This window comes from Panthera tigris, chromosome D4, assembly GCF_018350195.1.
Source record: "Panthera tigris isolate Pti1 chromosome D4, P.tigris_Pti1_mat1.1, whole genome shotgun sequence".
NCBI classification, from domain to species: Eukaryota; Metazoa; Chordata; class Mammalia; order Carnivora; family Felidae; genus Panthera; species Panthera tigris.
The window spans coordinates 59,326,743-59,348,292 of record NC_056672.1 but is presented as its reverse complement, the minus strand read 5'-3'; the positions used below and the strand labels follow the sequence as shown (position 1 = coordinate 59,348,292).

Here is a 21,550-nt window from a genome sequence, read left to right as displayed (position 1 = left end):
GCAGACCATGCCGCGCTCCACCTCGCTCTTCCCGCTGCTGCTTCTGCTGCTGCCGCCGCTGGCCTCGGGCCTCGGACTCCGCGCCGCCGGCGGCCGGCGCCCCGAGTGCGGTCCGTGCCGGCCCGAGCACTGTCCGGCGCCCGCGCGCTGCCCCGCGCCCGCGATTGCGGCGCGCGACGAGTGCGGCTGCTGCGCGCGCTGCCTGGGCGCGGAGGGCGCGAGCTGCGGGGGGCGGGCCGGCGCGCGCTGTGCCCCGGGCCTGGTGTGCGCCAGCCGCGCCGCGGGGGTGGCGCCCGAGGGCACCGGGGTCTGCGTGTGCGCGCAGCGCGGCGCCGTCTGCGGCTCCGACGGCCGCTCCTACCCCAGCGTATGCGCACTGCGCCTGCGCGCCCGGTACGTGCCCCGCGCGCACCCGGGCCACCTGCACAAGGCGCGCGATGGCCCCTGCGAATTTGGTGAGTATGGCTTTTGCCCCGCGGTGCTGGGGTATGAAGAGAAAGAGGGACCCCTCCCCCCAACCCTCAGGAGTGTGGGGCTAAGGATCCCTCAAAGCACAGTGATTGACAGCCTAAGGTTTCCCTTCGGAAGCAGTTTTTATTACCTGGCCAGGTACTCAAGAAGACTGGGACAGGAATCCACATCCTGCACCCTTGCTTACCAAGCTCATGGAGATACAAGTCCCCGAGCTGGTCAGAATTTTGGTGAGCCTGTTGCCCCTTTTGGTATAGTACCAAAAAGGCCTGCTGTTATGGGCAGGCCTGACATGTTTACCTCCACCAGCCTGGGAGTTGGGGGAGGAGGTGTCTTACTGGGTGCAAGTCCCCCTGGGTCCGGCACCGAGCCAGGCCAGGGTGGGGTTTTTGAAGCGAGAGGCAGAGAAAGTGAAAATCCTGGATGAGGAGGAGCTGAAGACAGGGGACTCAGGAATCACTGGGCCAGAACACCAGGGTTGGGGCTCTGCTGGGAGGACCTGAGGGCTCTCCCACCCAGGACAGGTAAGACCTTTGGAGACCTAAGCTCTGAAAAGATGGTGCCATCAGGGAGAGATCTGGGTTTTGTGGGTGTAAGGCTTATCTGATTCGGAGGGTGAAGAAATAGAAATTTATTCCATTGCTGAGTACCTAGAAACTTAAAGTTCATTAACTTCACAGTAAAGTCATCTAAAGTTGCCCACCTCTATATGTAATTTTTAAAACCCAAACAAAAATAAATGAAAAACATCAGTACAGGTATGCCCAGTGAAGCAGCCTCCTGCCCCATTAGGTTTTGGAGAACTGCCCCTGTCTACACTGCCTGGAGGGGGCAGTGAAGAGTTGAGGTGAGTGAGCTTGTGGCCAGGATGTTCCAAGGAGCCTGGCTTGGAGCTCTGGCCTGGGCCTGGAGACCCAAGTCTAGACCTAAATGCCCAAGTTGCGGTGATGACTTTAGCTCCAACAGGGAAACCTTGGCAGTGGGGGATGACCTTTTCCAGACCTTGGGAAATTTCTAGTATTATTTCCCCCCAAGCATTCCTGGTAGATGCACTCAAGTGCAGGAGACCCAGGGGGTTGTTCGGGATGAGACAGGAGGGCTCCTGTCCCGGAAAACAAAAACAATGTGCTGCCCTTTGAGGGGTCTGAGGCAGCCCTGGAGCACAATAAAGTCACGGGTAGCTGTTCCTGGCTGGGGCACCCAGTGGAGGAAAGAGCTGTCTGGTGCTTCTGTGATGCTGCTGGTTCCCTGAGTGACCTTGGGCTGTTACCTACCCCTCTCTGGGCCGAGTCAGCCCTGTGGAACCACTATTGAGGCCCCCTTCCACTTTGAACCTTTGTTTCTGCTGTGTGGCATCAAACAGTCCTGTCTCCTCCCTTCTAGTTCCTATTCCTCCTTTTTACAATCTGCTTTCCTTAGCAGTTAATTCACAGGCAGTTCTCTTTGTCTCCAGATAAGTAACTCCACATGCAGGAGACACAAGAAATGCTGACCAGGTCCCCAGAATCCAACCGGTGCTGATAGTCTCAGATAATTTCTCCTTGGAGTGATAGTCTGTTCCTAAGAGAGAGCCACCTTGAAGACACATAAACCAATTCTGCTATTATGCAGAGGAGACTGAGACCCAGGGGGTCAGGGGACACATCCAGAGTGACCAGTAAAGCTTGACCAGCATCCAGGACCCCGACACCTTGTGCAGTTGCTCTTTCAGGACAGGAGTTGATAGTGTTAAGTCAGGCAGGTGGTGGTTGCCATGGTTACCAGAGTGCGGCCAGATGGCAGATGGAAACCCCATACCCCTAATTCATTGAAAATTACCAAATGACAAGTAAATGTGACAGCCCCTCCAGTCTGATCTAGGGGGCTCTGAGGCCCACCCCAGGCACAAGCCCCAGGAGTAAAGATGTTCAAGGGGCCAAAAGGAAGGGAATTCAGAAGCTGCTTTTAATGATCCCATTAGTGACAGGCATCAGGCCTCCCCGGAATTTAGCTCTCCTTCCCCACCAGCAGTTGTATCATTTGCCACAGACCTGGGCACCGTTCCCTATCTCTTTTTGTCCTGAAGTGTTTGTGACACTGAAGTGTTTGTGACCCCTGTCCATGTGAAGCATGAAGGTGTAGACAGGGGGATCTTTCCCGGCCAGTGAAGGTGGCACCTCGTGCTGTGCTGCCCTAAAGCCATCCTTTATTCAGAGGACATAGCAGGGGCACTTTTTAACAATGCCCCTAGGGACCCTGGTGGAAGGGAAACAGGCTGAGTCACAGCAGCAGCTGTTCTCCTTCAATACTGTTAATAAAATCACCCTCCTTGGCCCTCACCTATCCTTCAATAAACGAGCACCTGACTTTCACTGAATGAGACCAACGTAAATATTTATTAGGTTCCGCACAGTGTGGGAAGTGTTCTTACACATAACTCTGAGGGGCATTTGGAAACCATGTACAGGCTTAAACTCTGACCTTTCCTCCCATGCTCTGAAACTCCCCCAAAAGCCTAAGAGCGAGAGCAATCCTTTAACACATTTAATGAAGATTCCTCCTGTTCCCACATATGAATAGTTCTTTACTGTTGGAAATTGTTCTTTCATTCCATCTTCTTACTCAATTCTCACAACTACCCTGGCCAGATCTCACTCCTATTTAATAGAAAGGAAAACTGAGGCTCACGGAAGGGAGCTCCCTGGCTAGCTCCTAGCTGATGTAGGGCTCCAGCCTGGGGTTCCTGGCTTTTTTTCTTCTTTAATGTTTATTTACTTAAGCGGGGGGGGAGGGGGCGGGCAGAGAGAGAGGGAGACACAGACTCGGAAGCAGGTTCCAGGCTCTGAGCTGTCAACACAGAACTCTACACGGGGCTCGAACTCACAAACTGTGAGATCATGACCTGAGCTAAAGTTGGACGCTCAACAGACCGAGCCACCCAGGCACCCCTCCTGGCTCTTTTCAGACGGAGCCATGCACCTCTAACCTGCTGGCCACCTGGTTAGAAAGCGGCTACAAAGCAGCTACACTTGAATCTTGAGGGTTTCTCAGTCTGGAGCCACCGTCCTGTTTTCCCCCCAAGGCTTGCTGCTGGTTCCTCTATTGAGCACTGGGTGATGGCTCCAGAGAGGAACAGGGATAGCTTTATAGAAGCGAAAATACCTGAGAGGAACCCTGAAGGACTGGCAGAAAATTCTTGGGCAGAGAAAAGGGGATAGGAAGGCTCAGCATGAACTAGGCATGAAGGTAAGAGCAGGTAGGAGGAGGTAGGGGGCCCATGATGGGTGTGAACAGTGACCTGCTGACAGGTACCCAGGGGGATAATTGGGGAAGGGGGTGAGACCCAGAGAGGTTGGGAGGGGGGGCATTGCCAGCCTTGAGTGCCGGACTGAGGGATGAAGCTTTGTTCTGTACGAAGTTACTGTTTTCGCTTCTCTGTTGTAAGGTGGTGTGGCGTTGTTTTTGTTGTTAAAAGGCTGTGTTGTTCCATGTGTGCTCCCTGACCATTTGCTAACATTGGGAGGGGGTGGGGATCCTGCAGACAGCAGGTTGATAGCATGTTTTGAATGCTAAATTAGATAGGAACAGGGCCCCGTGCCAATACCCAACAGGGCACCGAGCCCCTGAGCTTCAGTGAGCTCTTGAGATCCTGAATCTTAGAAAATTCACCTCAGCTGAAATTCCAGTCCACTTAGAAATCTCAGTCTGTGCGAGGTGCGTGTTACCAGGTAACCAGGAGAGGCTGCGAATGCCACTTTGTGAGAGGGACAAAGAAGGGGGGCCTCGTGCTCAAAAGCCTTTCATGCCGAGGGAGGGGGTCTGAGGCACAGGCTGCAGGGAGCCGGATTAAGCTGTTTCTCCTTCCACATCCTAACATGACTATTAGCATAAATTATCAGGGCTGTTCAGTGCGTTGATGATTAAACTCTTTGGCTGTGCACTTCTTTGTACAAGCAGATGGGGTCCTGGGGGATGACTCTTGATATTCCTTCTTTCCTTGGCACTGTTAACTTTAAATAAACCTGGGAGGCATTTGAGAAGATTGTCCATTCTAGCCATCCAGGACATATTTAGTTGACCAGGTGGGGGACAGATCAGCACACACTATAATAATAATATCGATCCTTTTCATTTGTACGGATCCACATGGTTAATAATTCAGTCACATCCATTCTGTCCCTTCACCCCAGAGGATGTGGGGTAGCAGTCATTGTCTTTGCAGACAAGGAGGAAATGGTTAGCAACTTGCCCAAGCTCCATTGGTTGGCACCTGGACCCCCAGGCATTTGAGTTTCCCTTGGTGGTATTTTGCTCACCCCCAGTGGGTGTACAGGTGGGTGACTATTCTGTTACCTGATGGACGGATCTGTGTGTGCCATCCCAGCATTTCTAGGGCTGTTGCTGGCACAGACAGAAAGAAACAAGTATTGAGCAAGAAAGATCTAGAGAAATGAAGCTGGCACATTCAGACTGGACCCACGAGGCACCATCCTCCCTCTTGAAATCCACATTACTCTTGTCAAATTCAGGTAGAAAGCCCTGGCTCTTCCAGGAGTGTGGCAACTCTGGCAACAGTGAGGTGAGAGGCTGTGCTCCAGGTTTGCCAGGATGAGAGCTATGGGCATGGCCTCTGGATCAAGGTAGATAGAGCCCACCCATAGGCCTGCTCCCCCAGAGGCCAGTAGGGGCTTTGGAGCAGGCAAGGCACTTCGAGGAGATTACCCTTGGGGTAGCACAGTCTGCCAAATCCTTGGGTCTCTCTGTGGAAGCCTTTTAGTTTGCAAGGGGTCTTGTAACTGTTCCTCCCAATAGCTGAGGGGGAGGGGTTGGGGTGGGGAACAGACTCCTGTGCCCATTTTAAAGAAGACACTGAGACCAAGTCACAGCATTGGGGTGTAGCAGAGACAGGATTTGAACCTGGGTTCATCCTGCCTGTGGTCATGACGTTGAGCACCCCAGCACGGCACTCGAATGAGCCCTTGGGGACAGTAGGATTGGGAATGACCTGCTAGTGTAAAGAACGTACCAGCCATTTAATAGTATCTCTACATCAATCCCAGGGGTGATGTTTGGAGGGTTTTATTCCCGTGCAGAAGAGAGTAAACGGAGCAGCCCAGAGACTGTGTCCTTAGAAAGACCTGCTGGTGAGATTGACCCTTGGCTAGTGTCTGGGAACTTGGATTTCAGGAGGGTTCCTGCCATTTTTGGAACTGCTGAGGGTGGCTTACTGTGCCTAAACTATACCAACACTGTGGTTCATGGTGCACACCTGCTTTCCTTCTGGGACCCTTGAATTTTGGTACATAGTAAGCAGAGGGTGCCCAGGTGACCTACCGCCAATAAAAATCCTAGGCAAGGGGTGAGCCTCCCTGGGAGATGGCATTTCACACATGTTCTCACCATTCATTGCTGGGGGATTAAGCGTGTCCTGTGTGATCCACTGGGAGAGGTTCTTGAAAACTTGTGCCTGGTTTCCTGTGTCTTCACCCCGTGAACCTCTTTTCCCTTTGCTGTTTTGCTTTGTCTCCTTTCACTGTAATAAATCATAGCTGTGTATAAAACTGTGCTGGGTCCTGGGGGCACCTCGGTGGCTCAGTCGGTTAAGCATCCTACTTGAGCTCAGGTCATGATCTCATGGTTGGTGGGTTTGAACCCTGCATCAGGCTCTCTCCTGTCAGTGTGGAGCCTGCTTTGGATCCTCTGTCCCGTCTCTGCCCATCCTCCACTTGCATGTGCGTGCACTTTCTCTCTCTCTCAAAAATAAATAAACATTAAAACAACAACAACAACAAAAAACACCTGTGCTGAGTTTTGTGTGTCCTCCCAGCAAACACTGAACCTGGGGATTGTCTTGAGGATCCTCAACACAATCCCTAAGGAACCCTTTCTTATTCTGGAATGGAAATAGGCAACAAATGTTTCACTTTAAAAATGAGTGTGGTGGGGCGGCTGGGTGGCTCAGTCGGGTAAGCATGCGACTTCAGCTCAGGTCATGATTTCATGGTTTGTGGGTTCCAGCCCTGCACCAGGCTCTGTGCTAATAACTCAATAACTCAGAGCTTTTAGCCTGCTTCCGATTCTGCGTCTCTCTCTCTCTCTGCCCCTCCTTACTCATGCTTTCTCTCTCCAAAATAAAATAAACATTACAAAATTTAAAAAGTAAAAATCAGCGTGGAGTTGATGAAATCAGGTGAGTTTGAGTCTCCACTCCTCCAGGCACTTCATCTTTCTGAGGTTTAGTTTTCTGATCTGTAAAGTGGGGATAAAAGCACGTGCTTATTAGCAGGGTAGGTATAAGGATGAAAGGAGTAGTGTATGTGGAAGTGTCATCCAAGTAGAAGGCAAGACAGTGTGGGACAGAGCTCAGAGCCCAAGCCCTGGGCTCAAAGCCTTGCCTATCATTTAAGCCTGGGTAACTCTGGCTAGCTCTACAGCTGGTGAAATTGCTGGAAAGATCAAACGGGTTAATCCTCTGTAAACAGAATAGAGTGCCTAGCACACTGCAAGCTATCAGAGTCAGACGGTGGCATTATTACCATTGTTACTATTATGACGTCGATAGCTGATTAGAAAGAGCTATTATGGATAAAAATGTTTTAAATTTACAATCAGATATGTTAATATTAAAATGAGATTACTATGACAAAAGGCAGCATGAGGAAATTTTTTGAGATAACTGGACTCTTCTATATCTTGGTTATGGTGGTGGTTATGTGACCGTAGGCGTTTGTCAAAACTTAGAGCTGCACTCTGCAAGGAATAACATGCTGTATGTAAATTTAAAAATAAATAAAAATTTGAATGTCACTTTATCAATGAAAGCTGGGACTCTTTTGTAAAAGAGGTGGTATTTTCTGCCACAAGATCAGTAGCAAAGACAGTATTTCCAAGACAGTCTTTCTTAATTGCAGTTACTCAAAAGAGGGAGAGGGAAATTCGAGGAGAGAGAACGTTGAAATGTGATTTACCAGTTTATTCATTTAGGACTGAAAGGGATTGATGAAACCTCATTTAAAATTGATGACTTTACATGAATGAAAGTAAAACATGTTGATTGAGTGTCCCTCTGGAATCCATTGAGGGCTCTGGAATAAGATGCGGTTGTGATTGTTCCCCCAGCGAGCCATTTGAGGACGGCTGGGCTCCGGGGAGGTGGTGTTGGCAGGAGGGGGTGGATAAATTAGACTCTCTTTGTCATATTGCAGATGGGGCCCCTGCTGGAGAGGCGGGGGTGGGGGTGGGGGGGTGGGGGTGTCCTTTGTAGCAGTTTGCAGGTGGCTGGGATGCATAGGGCAATGTTAGAAGCCTAAGACCTTGGTTCACTGGGGGGCCTTTGGTTATACTCAGTGTTGTGGCTAGAGGTGTGGTGCTTGGGGGCAATCATACAGGCACAACTGAAGGAGTGGGCTGATCAGGCTGAGAGGGAAGAAAGCAGCCTGGGCCTGGGGAGGAGGACAGTGTGGCAGTTCACCTAGGAACTTCTCAGATGCCTGCATGGTCTCCAGCCCAGCCAGCCTACCCACACCCTCCCTCCCCTTTCCGGGGTGGAGAAGGTAGTGTCTGTATTCATTGGAGGCCATTGGGGCACTCTCTGAGGGCTGTAGGACTCCAGGAGGCATCAACGTGTGGGAGTTATAGGGAGGTGGGTTTTAGCTCCAAGTGAAAACAAGCTTTCTTAGGAACAGAGCCCTCCAAAGATGGAGAGGCCTGGCTCCATAGGTAGTGAGCTCTCTATCACTGGAGGCATGTAAGTAGATGCTAGATGAGCATACCACAGATGATCAGGCACAGGATCTTGGGGAGTTGGGCCCCTCTGGTCTGAGACTCTGGTTCTAAGACAACTTTCCAGAGACTTTTTTTTTCTTTGGTACCAGCTTGACAAAGTCTGTCTGGAGAGGCCAGAGCAGTCTCATTTCTGTGCCCTTTCACTCCTGAACTTCCCTGCTCTTCCTGTGGCCTTCCGTCTCCTTCCTTTGCTCTCCTTTTTATTGCAGCCTCACCCAGGCAGGCGAGGGCCCTTTCCTTCATGCTTCAGCAGAGCCCTAGGAGCATAGACCCTGCAGTTTGATGGCCAGACAATGAATGTGTTTGCTCTTTATTTGCCATTTGCCTCTTCATCCAGTCATCTGCTTACCAAACCTGCTCCTGACCTCCACTTACGTGTCCTGTTAACTTAAACCATTACTCTAGCACTCATCACCTAGTAAGATGAGCTCAACAGCCCTGTGAGCAGGGGGTATTATCCCCATCTTAAAGATGAGCAGACCCAAGCGGAGAGCATTTTCCTCCCTATGCCTCCCCATTGCATCTTGCCCAAGAAACCGAGGGCCAGATGCAGGGATGGGCCCAGCTGCCGTCTAGTTCAAGTGAGGCGGGATGGAAGCACCTGGACGCCAGCAGGCTGTGCTCCAGCAGGTCAGAGAGGTACAGACACCTGGTCCTGGACTAGGACACATACCTTCTAGGCCCTGAGGAGTTGAGAGCTATATTCCATGCAGAGTGGGGGAGGCAGTGTGGGCAGGTCCATTGAGGGGCTGGGTGGAAGGCCAGAGCCGAGGTGGCTGCACTTGATTCTTTTAGCACCAGTGTGAGCAGAGGAGGCAGTGGGCCCAGGGAGGAGGACAGTGTGGCATGTCAGCTAGGAACTTCTCAGATGCCTGCATGGTCTCTATCCCAGCCAGCCTGCCCACACCCTCCCTCCCCTTTCGGTAGTGTTCTGGCAGCCTTGAGCTGCACTGCCTGGGTACCGTGATCCCGGCAGCTCCCTCTCTCCAGGCGTCCTCTGTCCCAGTGCCGGCTTCCGTGCCTGCAGCTCTGCCCACCGGGAGGGGGCTGTCGGGGCAGGGAGGCCTCCTGTGGAGTCTGAGAGTCTGAGATATGCAAACGAGCGTCTGGACCGGCCCCGCAGGGGGTCTCAGCTCGGTGTGTGCAGCTGTTCCGCAAGGCCTGTTCTTTGAACCGCCCTCCACGTGGAAGGAGAAAAGCCCATCTGTTAGAAGACTTGGCATTGGTGAGGTGACACCAGCCCCTCCCCACGCACGCTCAGTGTCTCACGGAGTTGAGCTGTAAGCAGATGGCAGCCGGAGTCCTGGAAGGGGCCCTGGGTGGGAGTGTGATGAGACCAAGCCCTGCCACAGACGAGGCGGGCGATTTGGGAAGTCGCCTCTCCTCCCCAGATCCCTGTTTTCCTGTTGATAGAACAAAGGCAAGGATGAGGAAACATGTAGGCATGCCTCCAGGTCTGAGTGAAACACAAGTGCGTTCTTTATGTGTGTAGAGCTTTCTTCTGCTGCTGCCCCCTCACGTCGGACTATCCCAGCTGGCTCTCTGCAGGTAGGGAGTTCTAGTGGTGGGGTGCTGGGAACCTGGCAGGGTAAAGCTTGTGATCCCTTGTCTTCTTCCTCCAGCCCCCATGGTTGTCATTCCACCCCGGAGTGTCCACAACGTCACTGGTGCACAGGTGTACCTGTCCTGTGAGGTGAGGGCTGTGCCCACCCCTGTCATCACGTGGAGGAAGGTACTTATGTCCAAGAATTCGTGTGTGTGTTTGTGTGTGTGTGTGTGTGTGTGTGTGTGTGTGTGAGAGAGAGAGAGAGAGAGAGAGAATGAGAGAAAGAGAGGTGTTTCTCATGTGTATGTCTACTATTTAAAAAAGATATCTTAGGGGCGCCTGGATGGTGCAGTCGGTTAAGCGTCCGACTTCAGCCAGGTCACAATCTCACAGTCCGTGGGTTCGAGCCCCGCGTCAGGCTCTGGGCTGATGGCTCGGAGCCTGGAGCCTGTTTCCGATTCTGTGTCTCCCTCTCTCTCTGCCCCTCCCCCGTTCATGCTCTGTCTCTTCTCTGTCCCAAAAATAAATAAAAAACGTTGAAAAAAAATAAAAAGTAAAAAAATAAAAAAGATATCTTACATGTTCACTCCTCTACCTCCAGGTTTATGCCTCAAAACTTTCACCCCAAAGCTGCCCCCAGAGAAGGAGAGTGCCATCCTTCCTTGTGCCATTTGCTTCTTTGGCCACTTAGTGGTTGGGAAGTTCATCTACTTATCTAGCCTAGTTCCACTGGAATGAAGTTAGAGCCTGCTTCACTGGATCTGGGTTTTAGAAAGACTATCCAAGTCTTATTCAAAAACTATATCTTCCTGCAGATCAATTTTTGAGAGACTGGTGTGGATCACAGCATTTCTTGTCCCCCTATCTCGACGGACAGCCCAGAGAAGGGCCATGAAATTCTGAGCTGCTTCTGTGAGATAGTGATGGCGTCCGCATCGTTGCTGTCCAGCAGGGGGTGCTGTCTGCACATACATTTAGGTTTAAAAAGCCACTGACCTTTGAATAGGAGTAAGAGGTGCTAGGGTTTGGCCTATGAGTCAGTAGAAAGATGTAGAAAGCAAGGATGTCTGTGGTGCAGTTCTTAGCCAGAAATGCTCTTTCTAAATCACTCCTGGCTTTCCTGTCCTCTGTAGGTCACACAGTCTCCTGAGGGCACTCAGGTGCTAGAGGACCTTCCTGGGGACCACGTCAATATAGCTGTCCAGGTGCGAGGGGGGCCTTCTGACCACGAGGCCACAGCCTGGATTTTGGTGGGTATCTCATTTGTTTAGGATTACTTGGCTATTGTTCACTGGCCCTTATAAAGCACGCTTTATATTTCTATAGCACATTACACATTTCAAAGCTGTTCTTATCCCTTTCTTGTTGGACTCTACCATAACTGTGAGGAAAGCTTAACCCCGGAGAGCGTAAGTGGTCTTCACTGGTGTCAGAATTGTGGCCCCAAAAAGATGTCCATGTCCTAATCCCTGGAATCCGTGGGTATGTTATATGCATGAGGGGATTAAGGTTGCAGGTGGAATAAAGTCAGCTAATCAGCTGACTTTGAAGATGGAGGAAGAGAGCCACAAGCCAAGGAACACAGGCAGCCTATCTAGAATGGGTTTTCCCCTAGGATTCCTAGGAAGAAGGCAGCTCTGCTAATACCTTCTTCTTAGCCCCCTTTCTCATTCAAGAACTAAATAAATACAGGCGCGCCTGGCTGGCTCTGTCGGGAGAGTGTGCAACTCTTGATCTCAGAGTTGTGAGTTTGAGCCCCACGTTGGACACAGAGGTTGCTTAAAAATAAAATCTTTTTTTATATAATTTTAATGTCTTTATCTTTTAAATAAAGTCTAGAGAGAGAGAGAGAGAGAGAGAGAAACCCAAGCAGGCTCTGCACTGTCAGCACAGCCCAACACGGGGCTCAGACTCATGAACCATGAGATGAAGACCTGAGCCAGAGTCAGACACTTAACTGACTGAGCCACCCAAGCACCCCAAAAATAAAGTCTTTAATGAAAAATTTTAAAAACCTAAATATAATAAATTTGTGTTGTTTTAAGCCATTAAGTGTGTGGAAATTAGTTCCAGCAGCCACAGGAAACTAATACACTTGCCCAAGACCATGTGGCCAGTGGAGGGAAGACCGCACATTGGCAACCCCTCCAGGGCTCCTCTAGGCCACTTGCAGTAGTTTAAGTTGCTAGAACAGTGTGGTCTGAAAAAGTGAGGGAGTGACGGAATGGGGGTCTGTGTTGGGCTAGTCAGTCTACCTCTTGAGCTTCAGTGTCCACAACTGTAAGAGGAGGGCCCTGTGACCCAACAGTCTGTGACTTACCTGCCAGCCTCCTGTAATGTCAGGATAACAATGCTCCCCCTTTCCCTCACCATCAGCATGAGTTTAAAATGAGATGGTGTACGTAACTCCCCCGCCAGTCTGCCGAGTGACTCACGATTGACAGAGACAGCAAGAGAGGAGAGAGCCAGTGTGGGTCTGCTCTGCAGGGGCGTGAGAACGGGCTGCTCTCTGAGGGTGTCTGTTTCCTTTCACTCCCATCTCTGCAAGGTTTGGTGACTTCTCCATCCAGCTCAGGGACTCAGAATGCAGCTGGGTCCATGGCTTTTTCAAATCAAGCACATCCCCCTCTTTATCACAAGAAAGGGTAGGGGGAGATGTTCTCTCTTGTGTTACTTTGTAAAGGCTGCCTCCATTGGGAGCACTTGTGCATCATTCCCCAGTCAGTAAATTTTCGTTCTTTTAATTTGCAGTATTTTCTTGTGATGTATACTTATCACCTTCAATAAGAGGACCAGGTAAGCTCACAGTAAAAGGCAGGAATGCAGAGGAAGCCTTAAAATGAGAGCTGCAATAGAGAGGGTACAGAGTATAAAATTTAACTCTTTCTTGGCAGCTAAGGCAAGAAGAGAAATAATGTGCTCTATCTTATTTTGAAAAAGAATAAGTGCTCAGACATATCATTAGGGACTAAATAAGGAAGTGATTTTGCTGTGCCATATATGACCATATAAACTTGCCTGTTTTATTTCTAGATCAACCCTCTGCGAAAGGAAGATGAGGGAGTGTACCTGTGCCATTCAGCAAATGCGGTTGGGGAGGCCGAGTCCCACGGCACGGTGACAGTTATGGATCTGAGTAAATACAAAGTCCCCCGCTTCCCAGCTCCAGACGACCGCATGTGATGGAGCAATGTACATGTTCTAAGTCATTTTCGGTATTTATACACCTGTGTCACAAAAGATTGAGATGCCTTATAAGATGTGTGATAAGAAAGAAGAAAAATACATAAATCGAGGAAAGCAGGGGAATACCCAACAGTGGGAACATATTACAGCTAGCAGGTAGAATCTCCAGGATGGTCAACACCCATACCGCTCTGTGCTTCCCACCTAGCAGGCAAAGTCGGGAACTGTGAACGTTGTGGGTGTCACTAGGTGGGAAAGACCAGTTGCTTGTGTTCTGTTTCTGAAGTGGAACAGAGTATTTCCTTCAAGTCCTGGAGAGGGCACAGAGAGAGCAGACATTGTCATTGTGACGGCACCCGTGGGAAAACGTGCCCGCAGAGGAGGCTGTCTGTCTGTCCCCGGGTTCTTCCTGGGGAAGAACAGCAGGTCGTGCTTAGCAGCGTGTCTCCAGGAGAATCTGCATCTCCTCTGGCCCCGTGGCTTTGTCCTCATAGTCAGCCAGGTGAGAGCTGGGGTTGCTTTAGTCCCTAGGAAACAACCCCCCTAATTAGCCAGCTTTTGATGCTAAACAGCCCCAGGGCCTGCTGGTGCACAGCCATCAACATTTATGTCTTGCTCACATTCCTTGTCGTGGCTGCGGGTTGGTTGGCTGTGGCTCTGCTCTGAACGTCATATGGGGACCCAGCTGGAGGAGCAGCCCCAGCGTGGACTGGGTCCATTCTTTGTGGCAGAGGGGATGAACGAGAGATTGAGCCAGGTACACAGTCCCTTTTAAAGCTTCTGTTCAGATGTGGCAGATGTCACATCTGCTGAAGTGCAGCCATGCCTGGCATCAGTGGGGTAGGGGACGTCTGCTGCCATCACAGGAGGCCAGGGGCCGGGATGCAGGATTTTGCTGTGGTTGTAATCCATAGTCTTTCCTATTGAGCCACTACTGTCATGTAGCTTCTGTGTACAAGGCTTTATGTCAGGTCTGTATGGATGCACAGAAAACCAAAACAGAGAACGTCATTAAGCGAGAATGGGGTACAGTGTTAAGGAAGTGAGGGGCGTGCATGAGTTTGAGGAGAGGGAAGCTGCTTAGAACTGGGGAAAAACGAAGATGTTGCTGAGAAAGTGGCATTGGGGATGAAGGATGGTGGATGAAGTAGTTCGAGCTCTTGGAAACAGGGAGGAAGACAGAAGGTAGGAAATGGTCAGATAGGAATTCAGGTAGGAGATGGCTCTTAAAGTTGCCCTCCTGATACTCTGGTTTTTCTGTATATGTATTGTTCTATGCTGTCATATACATATCACGTATCAGGACTTTTTCCCTGCACACGTGTACACATATACATGCATATACATATGTATGTGTGTGTATATATATATATTTCATGTTTCAAATGTGTACACAATTTTTAAGTATATACGTATTTAAAAAATACAATGAACTCAGGCTATGAACGCAGTCTATTATAGATGAGTTTTCAAAAGAGAGCCACAAAGAACCATGGAATTTTAAGAACATGCCACCACCCAGTTCTTCAGTCCCCCCCTACAACAAGCAGTACTGTCCAGCTCTTGTTTGCATACCTTTAGTGGTGTGGAGCTCACTACCATCAGACATCTATTCTTTGGATTTCCCAGTATTTGAAAGTTCTTCCTTGTATTAAGCTGCATTCTGCCTCCCTGAAATGTCCACCCAGTGGTCCCACTTGTACTTCTTGGACACCCACAAGGCCCCTCTGCTCTCCACCAGCACCACTCCTTGCTAGGAAGATTTAAGATTAAGGATCGTTTCCCCCATCTTCCATTTACCACATAGTTGATTGTGACAGAGTAGACTTCTTTTCTCTTATCCTTTTCTCTTTTTCCTTTTAGGGTCTTAGAAACCTGATGACAAGATGTTGGAAAGGTCAAGTCATGGATCATTTTTTTTTCGTGAAGAGTTGGAGAAACTGTTTGTAGATGACCCCTTTTGTATGTTTTTACAGATTAGATGCAAACTAGATTCGTATGCAGATGTAGTTTTTAGCAGGGCAAGCATTGGGAAACCAGACTGCATGTGGCTTTTTTATACTTTTGAAATGAACTGCTCCGTAAGAATTCTTTTTTAACTACTCCCTCCCAGGGAAGGTCACCTGGTGGTATATTTGTAATTCTAAAGGGCTGGAACAAGGCCTGTTTCAGCCTTGTGTCTTTACCTCATCTGTCTGTGACTGATTAGGAAAGCTCTGTGACTTAGTGTGTGTTGTAGAAGGAGGGAGAGAGTCCCGTCCCGCCTTCATCCTCTGCCTGCTCTCTGACACGCTGTGTGACCTGGATAGGCCCCTCCCCATTCTGGACCTTTGTCTCTAGCTGTTTGGACTAGCTGTTACCCAGGTCCCTTGGAGCCCTGCCATCCCAGAGTAAGATGGCCCTGTGGAAAAAATACAGGAAGTGTAGTCTTAGCATTCGTTTTCAAAACTGCTCAAAACAGCTGCCACCGCTTCATACCAGAGTGGGTGTGGAGCTGGCCACAGCTCTTCTGTTCCTGCCATTTTCCCACCTTAAAGAGATGGAGTTCTAGATGGGACACTTTACCAGACTCCGGAGCCCCTTGGCTGGGTGCTTGGGGACCAAGGTGTCCCTTTGTCAACAAGCCCAGCATCCTCTAACCAGGTAAGCAGTAGACACCTGGCTTCTGGACATCAAACTGGAGAAATGGGGTCAGATGCTTCTTCCTCTGAGCTGTGGGATTAGAGTATTAGTAGAATACATTTTACTTAGAGACGTTTTGACCTCACCCAGAAATTAGGCTTAGTTTCTTTCTTTTCTTTCTTTTCTTTCTTGTTTCTTTCCTTTTCTTCTTTTCTTTTCTTTTTTTAAAATATTTTTAATGTTTATTTACTTTTGAGAGAGAGAGAGAGAGAGAGCAAGCGCATGTGCGCAAGTTGGGGAGGGGCAGAGAGAGAGGGGGAGACACAGAATCCAAAGCTGTCAGCACACAGCCCGACACCAGGCTCGAATAAATTCACGAACCGTGAGATCATGACCTGAGCTGAAGTCAGAAGCTCAACCGACTGAGCCACCTAGGTGCCCCTCTTTTCTTTTCTTTCTTTCAGTGAGACGAGTATTTATTATCTGACTGAAAAAATAGATTCCCTTGGGTGATTAAAAATTTTTTTAAGTCAGAATTGGGATCTCACTTGTGTCTTGTCCTTAAAGTTCATGAAGTGCTTTTCTGTCTGTGGCCTCTTCACAACTCCAGCACGGCAGGCAGGGTGAACACGGATGTCCCAACCCCCTTTGCAGATGAATAAACCAGGCTCCGAGAGGGAGACGCTTGCCCAAGGTCCAAGGGCCTCGGAGAAGGACCAGAACTTGGGGCACCCTTTCCATGCCATGGTGCTGCTTCTCGAGATAATCTCATGGCTATGGAAAGGAAGGGGCTTCAGGGACTCTCCTCCTGGTCCCTCTCAGCTTTTACAGCATACTCCCACGCCCCTCCCCCCTAGGTATCACATTCTGGTATCCTTTTTGGAATTGCATTTTCTCCCTTTGAGCCTGGCCGTTCCGTATCTGAAATATTGGGGTGGCATCACCCTGATGTACTACATGGCAGGAGCAGAGCCTGAAAATCCAGAAACATGAGGTCCATTTGGGGATTCATCCCTGGCTTGCTGCCTGACTCCGAGCAAGTCCCCTCACCTTCTGGACCTCCGTTTCCTCATTTGAGTAAGAAGGCAACGAAACTAGATGGGTAGTTTGCAAACTTTAAAACATTGGAACCCCTTTCTTTGAATAAAATCAGAGTTGAAACTGATTAACTGGAAGCTGTGCCTGTGTGTTGGAAGTTGGGGCTATGGAGGGTCTGCTCACATCCCTCCCTACTCAGCGCCCCTACCCCCCTCCCCGTACTGCAGGGTTTTTGTACCCAAGGTCTGCGGCTGAATCTCTGTGTGATTTGCATAGTTGGGAAAAGACTTGGTAAGGCACTTACAGTGCCTTCACTTACAGTGAAACTGTCAGAAGTAGGGATGCTGTGGCCCCGGACAAGGTACTAGAACAACATCATGCATGTGCTGATAAGCACATCCAGCAAAATCCATTGACTCACCTTACATTTGCCCAAAACAGTTGGAGAGCTGGGTCTAGATGCAGAGAGCAGGGCAGATGGAGTGCTTGGGTGACAGAGCTGAACATCAAAACCACAGGGGGCTGGGTTAGCATCGTAATGATGTGCAAAATAATAATAATAATATTGCACTCTCTGAAATTTTCACCAAAACCAAAAAGGCAGATTAAGAGGATTGTTCCAACCTAACGACTTTTTTGCACTAGGAGAGCCCCCAGACCCCTCCCAGGGCTGAAAGAAAGGGTGCTGTTGCCGTTCAGAAACATGGTGCCCCCAGGAACTGGGTTTTCTGCCCTATTTTCATAGATGTGCTGATATCACATGACCCATGCACCTGAAAATAAATGTTTTTAAGGACAGTCTTTGTGGTCTGTTTGTCCTGGGAACACTGCTGTGGGTGGGCGCAGGTCCCACTGATAGGTCTCCACTACCTCTGACCATCTTGTCCTTTCCTCATCCACATCAGCTACTTTAGTCCTAATCCCCCTTCCTCTCACACCTGAGTTCTCGTCACAGCCCCACCTGGACAGCTTGGGCGCAATTTTTAACCAGTCCTAATCACCTACCAGCCTGATCCTTCTAACTCCCCTGGAACTCATGTCTCCTGCTGGATATGCATCCCAGTATTTCATTCATTCAGCTTAGCTGTGCCCTCTGTCATCTCCCGCATGCACACGGAGTGGCGTTTTCCAGAGGCCAGAAGGGTGCAGACACTGGCAGGATGAAGATGGGTAGGAACTGGGCTGTCAGGCGAGACTCCAGTGGGGAAGATGAGGTTGCTCTCCTGCCAGGCAGCACAACGTGTCTGCTTGGTGATCAAAGCAGGGGGAGATCAGAGAAGACTTCCCGGAAAAGGAGGCATCTACGCTGCGGACTGGAGTGGGTATGGGGGATTCTGGACCAGGGAAACAGCATGCGAAAGGAGCAGGGACGCAGAAGTGCAGGGTGGCTTGTGAAGGCGAGTAGTGAGCTGTGACTGGTTGCCTGGAGCTGTGGTGGCAGGTGGGCCGAGCAGTCTTAGGCCACGCCCCTAAATGCCACCTGGCATTTGGGAGGAGGAGGTTGGACCTGATGCTCCAAGTGGTGGGCAGCCTGACTCACAGTCTCCTGTTTATAACTGGGCTTAAGGGAGACCGTTCAAAAGCCAATGTTCAATCCCAAAACCTAACCACTTCCCACCATACACAAAAAAGTCCAATTTTTAGTCAAAATGGACTTTTTCTTCAGATTTTATGGTAAAAATTAATCCTATGTCTTTTAAAAAACATTGCCCTCCCCACTCCCCCAGGATGGATGACACAAGAAAAATTAATAAGAACAAGCAAATCAATCGACAGTGAACAGTCCCCTCTAATGAATTTCCTCATTCCCAGCCTTTGCCAGGGCCTCCTGAACGTTAAATCAGAGAATGATTATTATATGATATTTTAATTAATTAAAGGAAGCGAAAGTGGCCTGGCGTCTGTAGCTGAATAATGAATTCAGAACGTGGGAGCCTGTCACCCAGGACAGAGCAGATAGCAGTGATTGCCCATGCTTGGCTTGGTGGGACTGACTTTGTCTCCTGGAGTGTGGACGTTACAGTCAGGGCTCCCTCTGAGTCCAGGTGCAAGTACATCAGGGGCAGCCAGGAGGCAGAGCAATCTGTCTCCTTTCACTATGGCTGTCTTCCTCATGCCTAAATCTCCCTCAGGGCAGTGGCTGGTTGTCGAGGGAAGAGGAAAAATCATTGGGGGGGTGGGGATGGTGTGCAGAAGCTTCTCTTCCCTCCACTCATAAACCCACCCACCACACACATTTGCAGACCACCAACCTTGCTCGGTGCTGAGGGGCTGCTGCCACTCACAGCACCCCCCGAGTCGCTGTAGGTGCCATAGTTGTCCCTCAGGTAGAATGGGCATTAGCTTTGGAGTTGAAGACTCAGAAGCAAGGTCAAGCTGCACCACAGTCTGTAGGTCTGGGTCACTTCCTCCGCTTTCAGAGCCTGTAATTCCTGGTCGGTCCTGCTGCCCCGAGCCTGCGTGAGTGAGTGGACATGCTCGGTCCACTCTGGAGGGGATGCTGAGGGCTGGGTGCCAGGTGGCAGGGGCTCAGGGAGACAGGTCAGACATGCTGGGGGGGGGGCTTGTGGAAGACACCATCCAGTGGGACAAAAAGTGAGACCCATTTCATTATATGCTGACAAAAAAGAGCTGGCACAGAACAAAACTAAATGAAGGGTGGGCCTTATGAGCTCAAAGGGGCCAGAGATGGCTGATTAAGATGGTCAGAGAAAGCATCCTGGAGGAGATGGGCCCTCAGTAGGGGTCTGAAAAAATGGGCTGGGTTTGGATAGGAAAAAAGAAAGGAGGAAGGAATAACATAAGCAAAGCTGGAAGGTGGGGCGCAAATGGCCCATGAGAGGGTTAACTCTAAAAATATCTCTGTGAGGAACATCACACACACCCGCATGGAGGTGTCACGTGTGTTAGAGCTGGGATGAGCTATCTGCTGAAAACTGGGGACCTCTGCCCAGTGTCAAAATGTCCTTGTAACTACATTTCCCAGCCTCCTCCAGCACCTTGGTTGGGTCAGGTCATTTGGGCCAGTGGACTGAATGGAAGCGATGTGTTCCATGCCGAGCCCAGGGCTTTAAAGAAGTAGGTGGACCCTCTCCACACTTTTGTCCCCATCTACCAGCTGACACGGAGGTCTCTGAGGCCCCATGCAGGGGTTTTCACTTGGGTCTGTGGACCCCTAGGGATTCTGTAGATGGATTCATGGGTCTGTGAGCCCCGTGAAAGTGTGCAGAAGTTTAAAAACAATTTTTTTAATGTTTATTTATTTTTGAGAGAGAGGGAGGGACAGAGAGAGAGAGAGAGAGAGCATGAGTACGGGAGGGGCAGAGAGAGAGGGAGACAGAGAATCCAAAGCAAGCTTGGCGTGTCAGCACAAAGCTTGACGTGGGGCTCAAACTCATGAATCGGGAGATTGTGACCTGAGTTGAAGTTAGGCGCTCAACTGACTGAGCCACCCAGGCGCCCCAAAAGTGTTCAGAATTTTATGTGGATGGGCATGGGCTCAGTTTTTTCTAGTAGCTTTCATTGGCTTTTCAGAAGAATACATAACATAAATGGTTAAGAACCATTGCTGACAGTGGAGCCACAAGATGGAAGGAATCTGTGCCTCTGAATCTCCATGTGGGAGATAAGTGCCAATTAACTAGACACCTGCATTAGATTATTACAAAAAATTAACCATCGTTATTCATTAACCACTCGTTAACCACTGGTTAATTGCTTAACCAAGATTAAGTAAGAAATAAATGGTTGTTGCGTTGACCCCCTCAAACTTGGGCGTTTATTGTGGTACTAAGGTTAGGCTGGGACACGTGGGAAGAGTATGTGGCTGGGGCCAGGAATCTGTACTTCAGGCCATGCTCTGGCACCACGGAGCTCCATGGCCTTGGACGGTCCACCCCTCTACCTAAGTGAGTGGGGAGTCCGGGGCCTCTCCAAGGCCCTCATAATGTGCCTCCTTGCTTTCCTCCCAAGGTCCTCCAATTCTAGGATTAATGTATAGATCCCAGGGGTTTGAGGGGATTAAGTGGTGCTCCCAATCTACAGTAGTCTGGCTTCGACCCCTACCCTTCTGCACAAACTGCTCTTACCAAGTCTCGAGGGAACCCTGAGGCTTCAGCCAGGGCACACTTCTCTGTCCTCTTACCTGACCTCTTGGAAGCACTTGACTCTGCCGAGGGCTCCCTCCCTTTGCAAACTCGCTCCTTCCTTGGCTTCTTGACTCCTGCCTCTCAGGTCTTTTCCTCATGGTTCTCAGCTGCTTCTCCTTAGTGCCCTTTATGGAATTCTCATTCTTCACTCACCGATGTTGGCATTATCAGGATCAAGCTATCCTTCTTCTCCCAGCAATCTGTTGTCAACATGGCAGCTCCCGTGATCCTTTTAAAACATGTCAGATCATGTCCCTGGTCCTCTGATGGCTCCTTCATCATGCAGAGTAAAGGCCCCAGTTGGCACAGTGACCTTCAAGGCTCTAATTGCCCTTACCCCAAGACCCTCTACTTCTCTACCTCCATCTCTAGCCTTTGCTTGCTCCACTCTGGCTCCTTGCTTCCAGCCTTTGTGTTCTCTGAGCCCCCAAGATGCGCTCCATCCAGCCTCAGGGCCTTTGCACCTGCCATTTCCATAACTCTTGTAGTCCTTTGTCATCTCTTCAGTGAAACCATCTCTGAGCACCTTATTGAAAACTATAATTCCAACCCCACCGTACCCACGTTCCCTATTCTCCTTCCCAGCTAGACTTTTCTCTTATCCATCTGACAGACTGTTTCACTTATTTTACTTGTGGTCAGCCTCCCCCATCAGGGAGAAGGTCCAGGACTGGTATTTAGCTCCCTACTGTGTCCCCAGCACCTGGAATAATAGTTCCTAGCACATGGTCAGCACTGAATACAATGTGTTGAATAAACGAGCAAACAAATGAAC

At 49.8% G+C, this 21,550-nt stretch overlaps 1 protein-coding gene across 1 annotated transcript; it reads left to right on the top strand.

Annotated features, from left to right (window-relative positions):
- The first annotated feature begins 7 nt into the window (after nucleotides 1–7).
- Nucleotides 8–15,808, top strand: IGFBPL1 (insulin like growth factor binding protein like 1). The gene is made up of 5 exons (XM_007089332.3): nucleotides 8–455; nucleotides 9,858–9,967; nucleotides 10,915–11,031; nucleotides 12,815–12,973; nucleotides 14,831–15,808. Exons 1-4 carry the CDS (start codon nucleotides 8–10, stop codon nucleotides 12,962–12,964), a joined length of 825 nt encoding a protein of 274 aa, XP_007089394.2. The 3' UTR covers nucleotides 12,965–12,973; nucleotides 14,831–15,808.
- Nucleotides 15,809–21,550: the final 5,742 nt, after the last annotated feature.

Coding starts and splice junctions, on each gene's coding strand:
- IGFBPL1 (XM_007089332.3), top strand. CDS start 8: ATGCCGCGCTCCACCTCGCTCTTCCCGCTGCTGCTTCTGCTGCTGCCG. Junction 9,968..10,914: donor CTGTCATCACGTGGAGGAAG/GTACTTATGTCC, acceptor TGTCCTCTGTAG/GTCACACAGTCTCCTGAGGG. Junction 11,032..12,814: donor AGGCCACAGCCTGGATTTTG/GTGGGTATCTCA, acceptor TTTTATTTCTAG/ATCAACCCTCTGCGAAAGGA.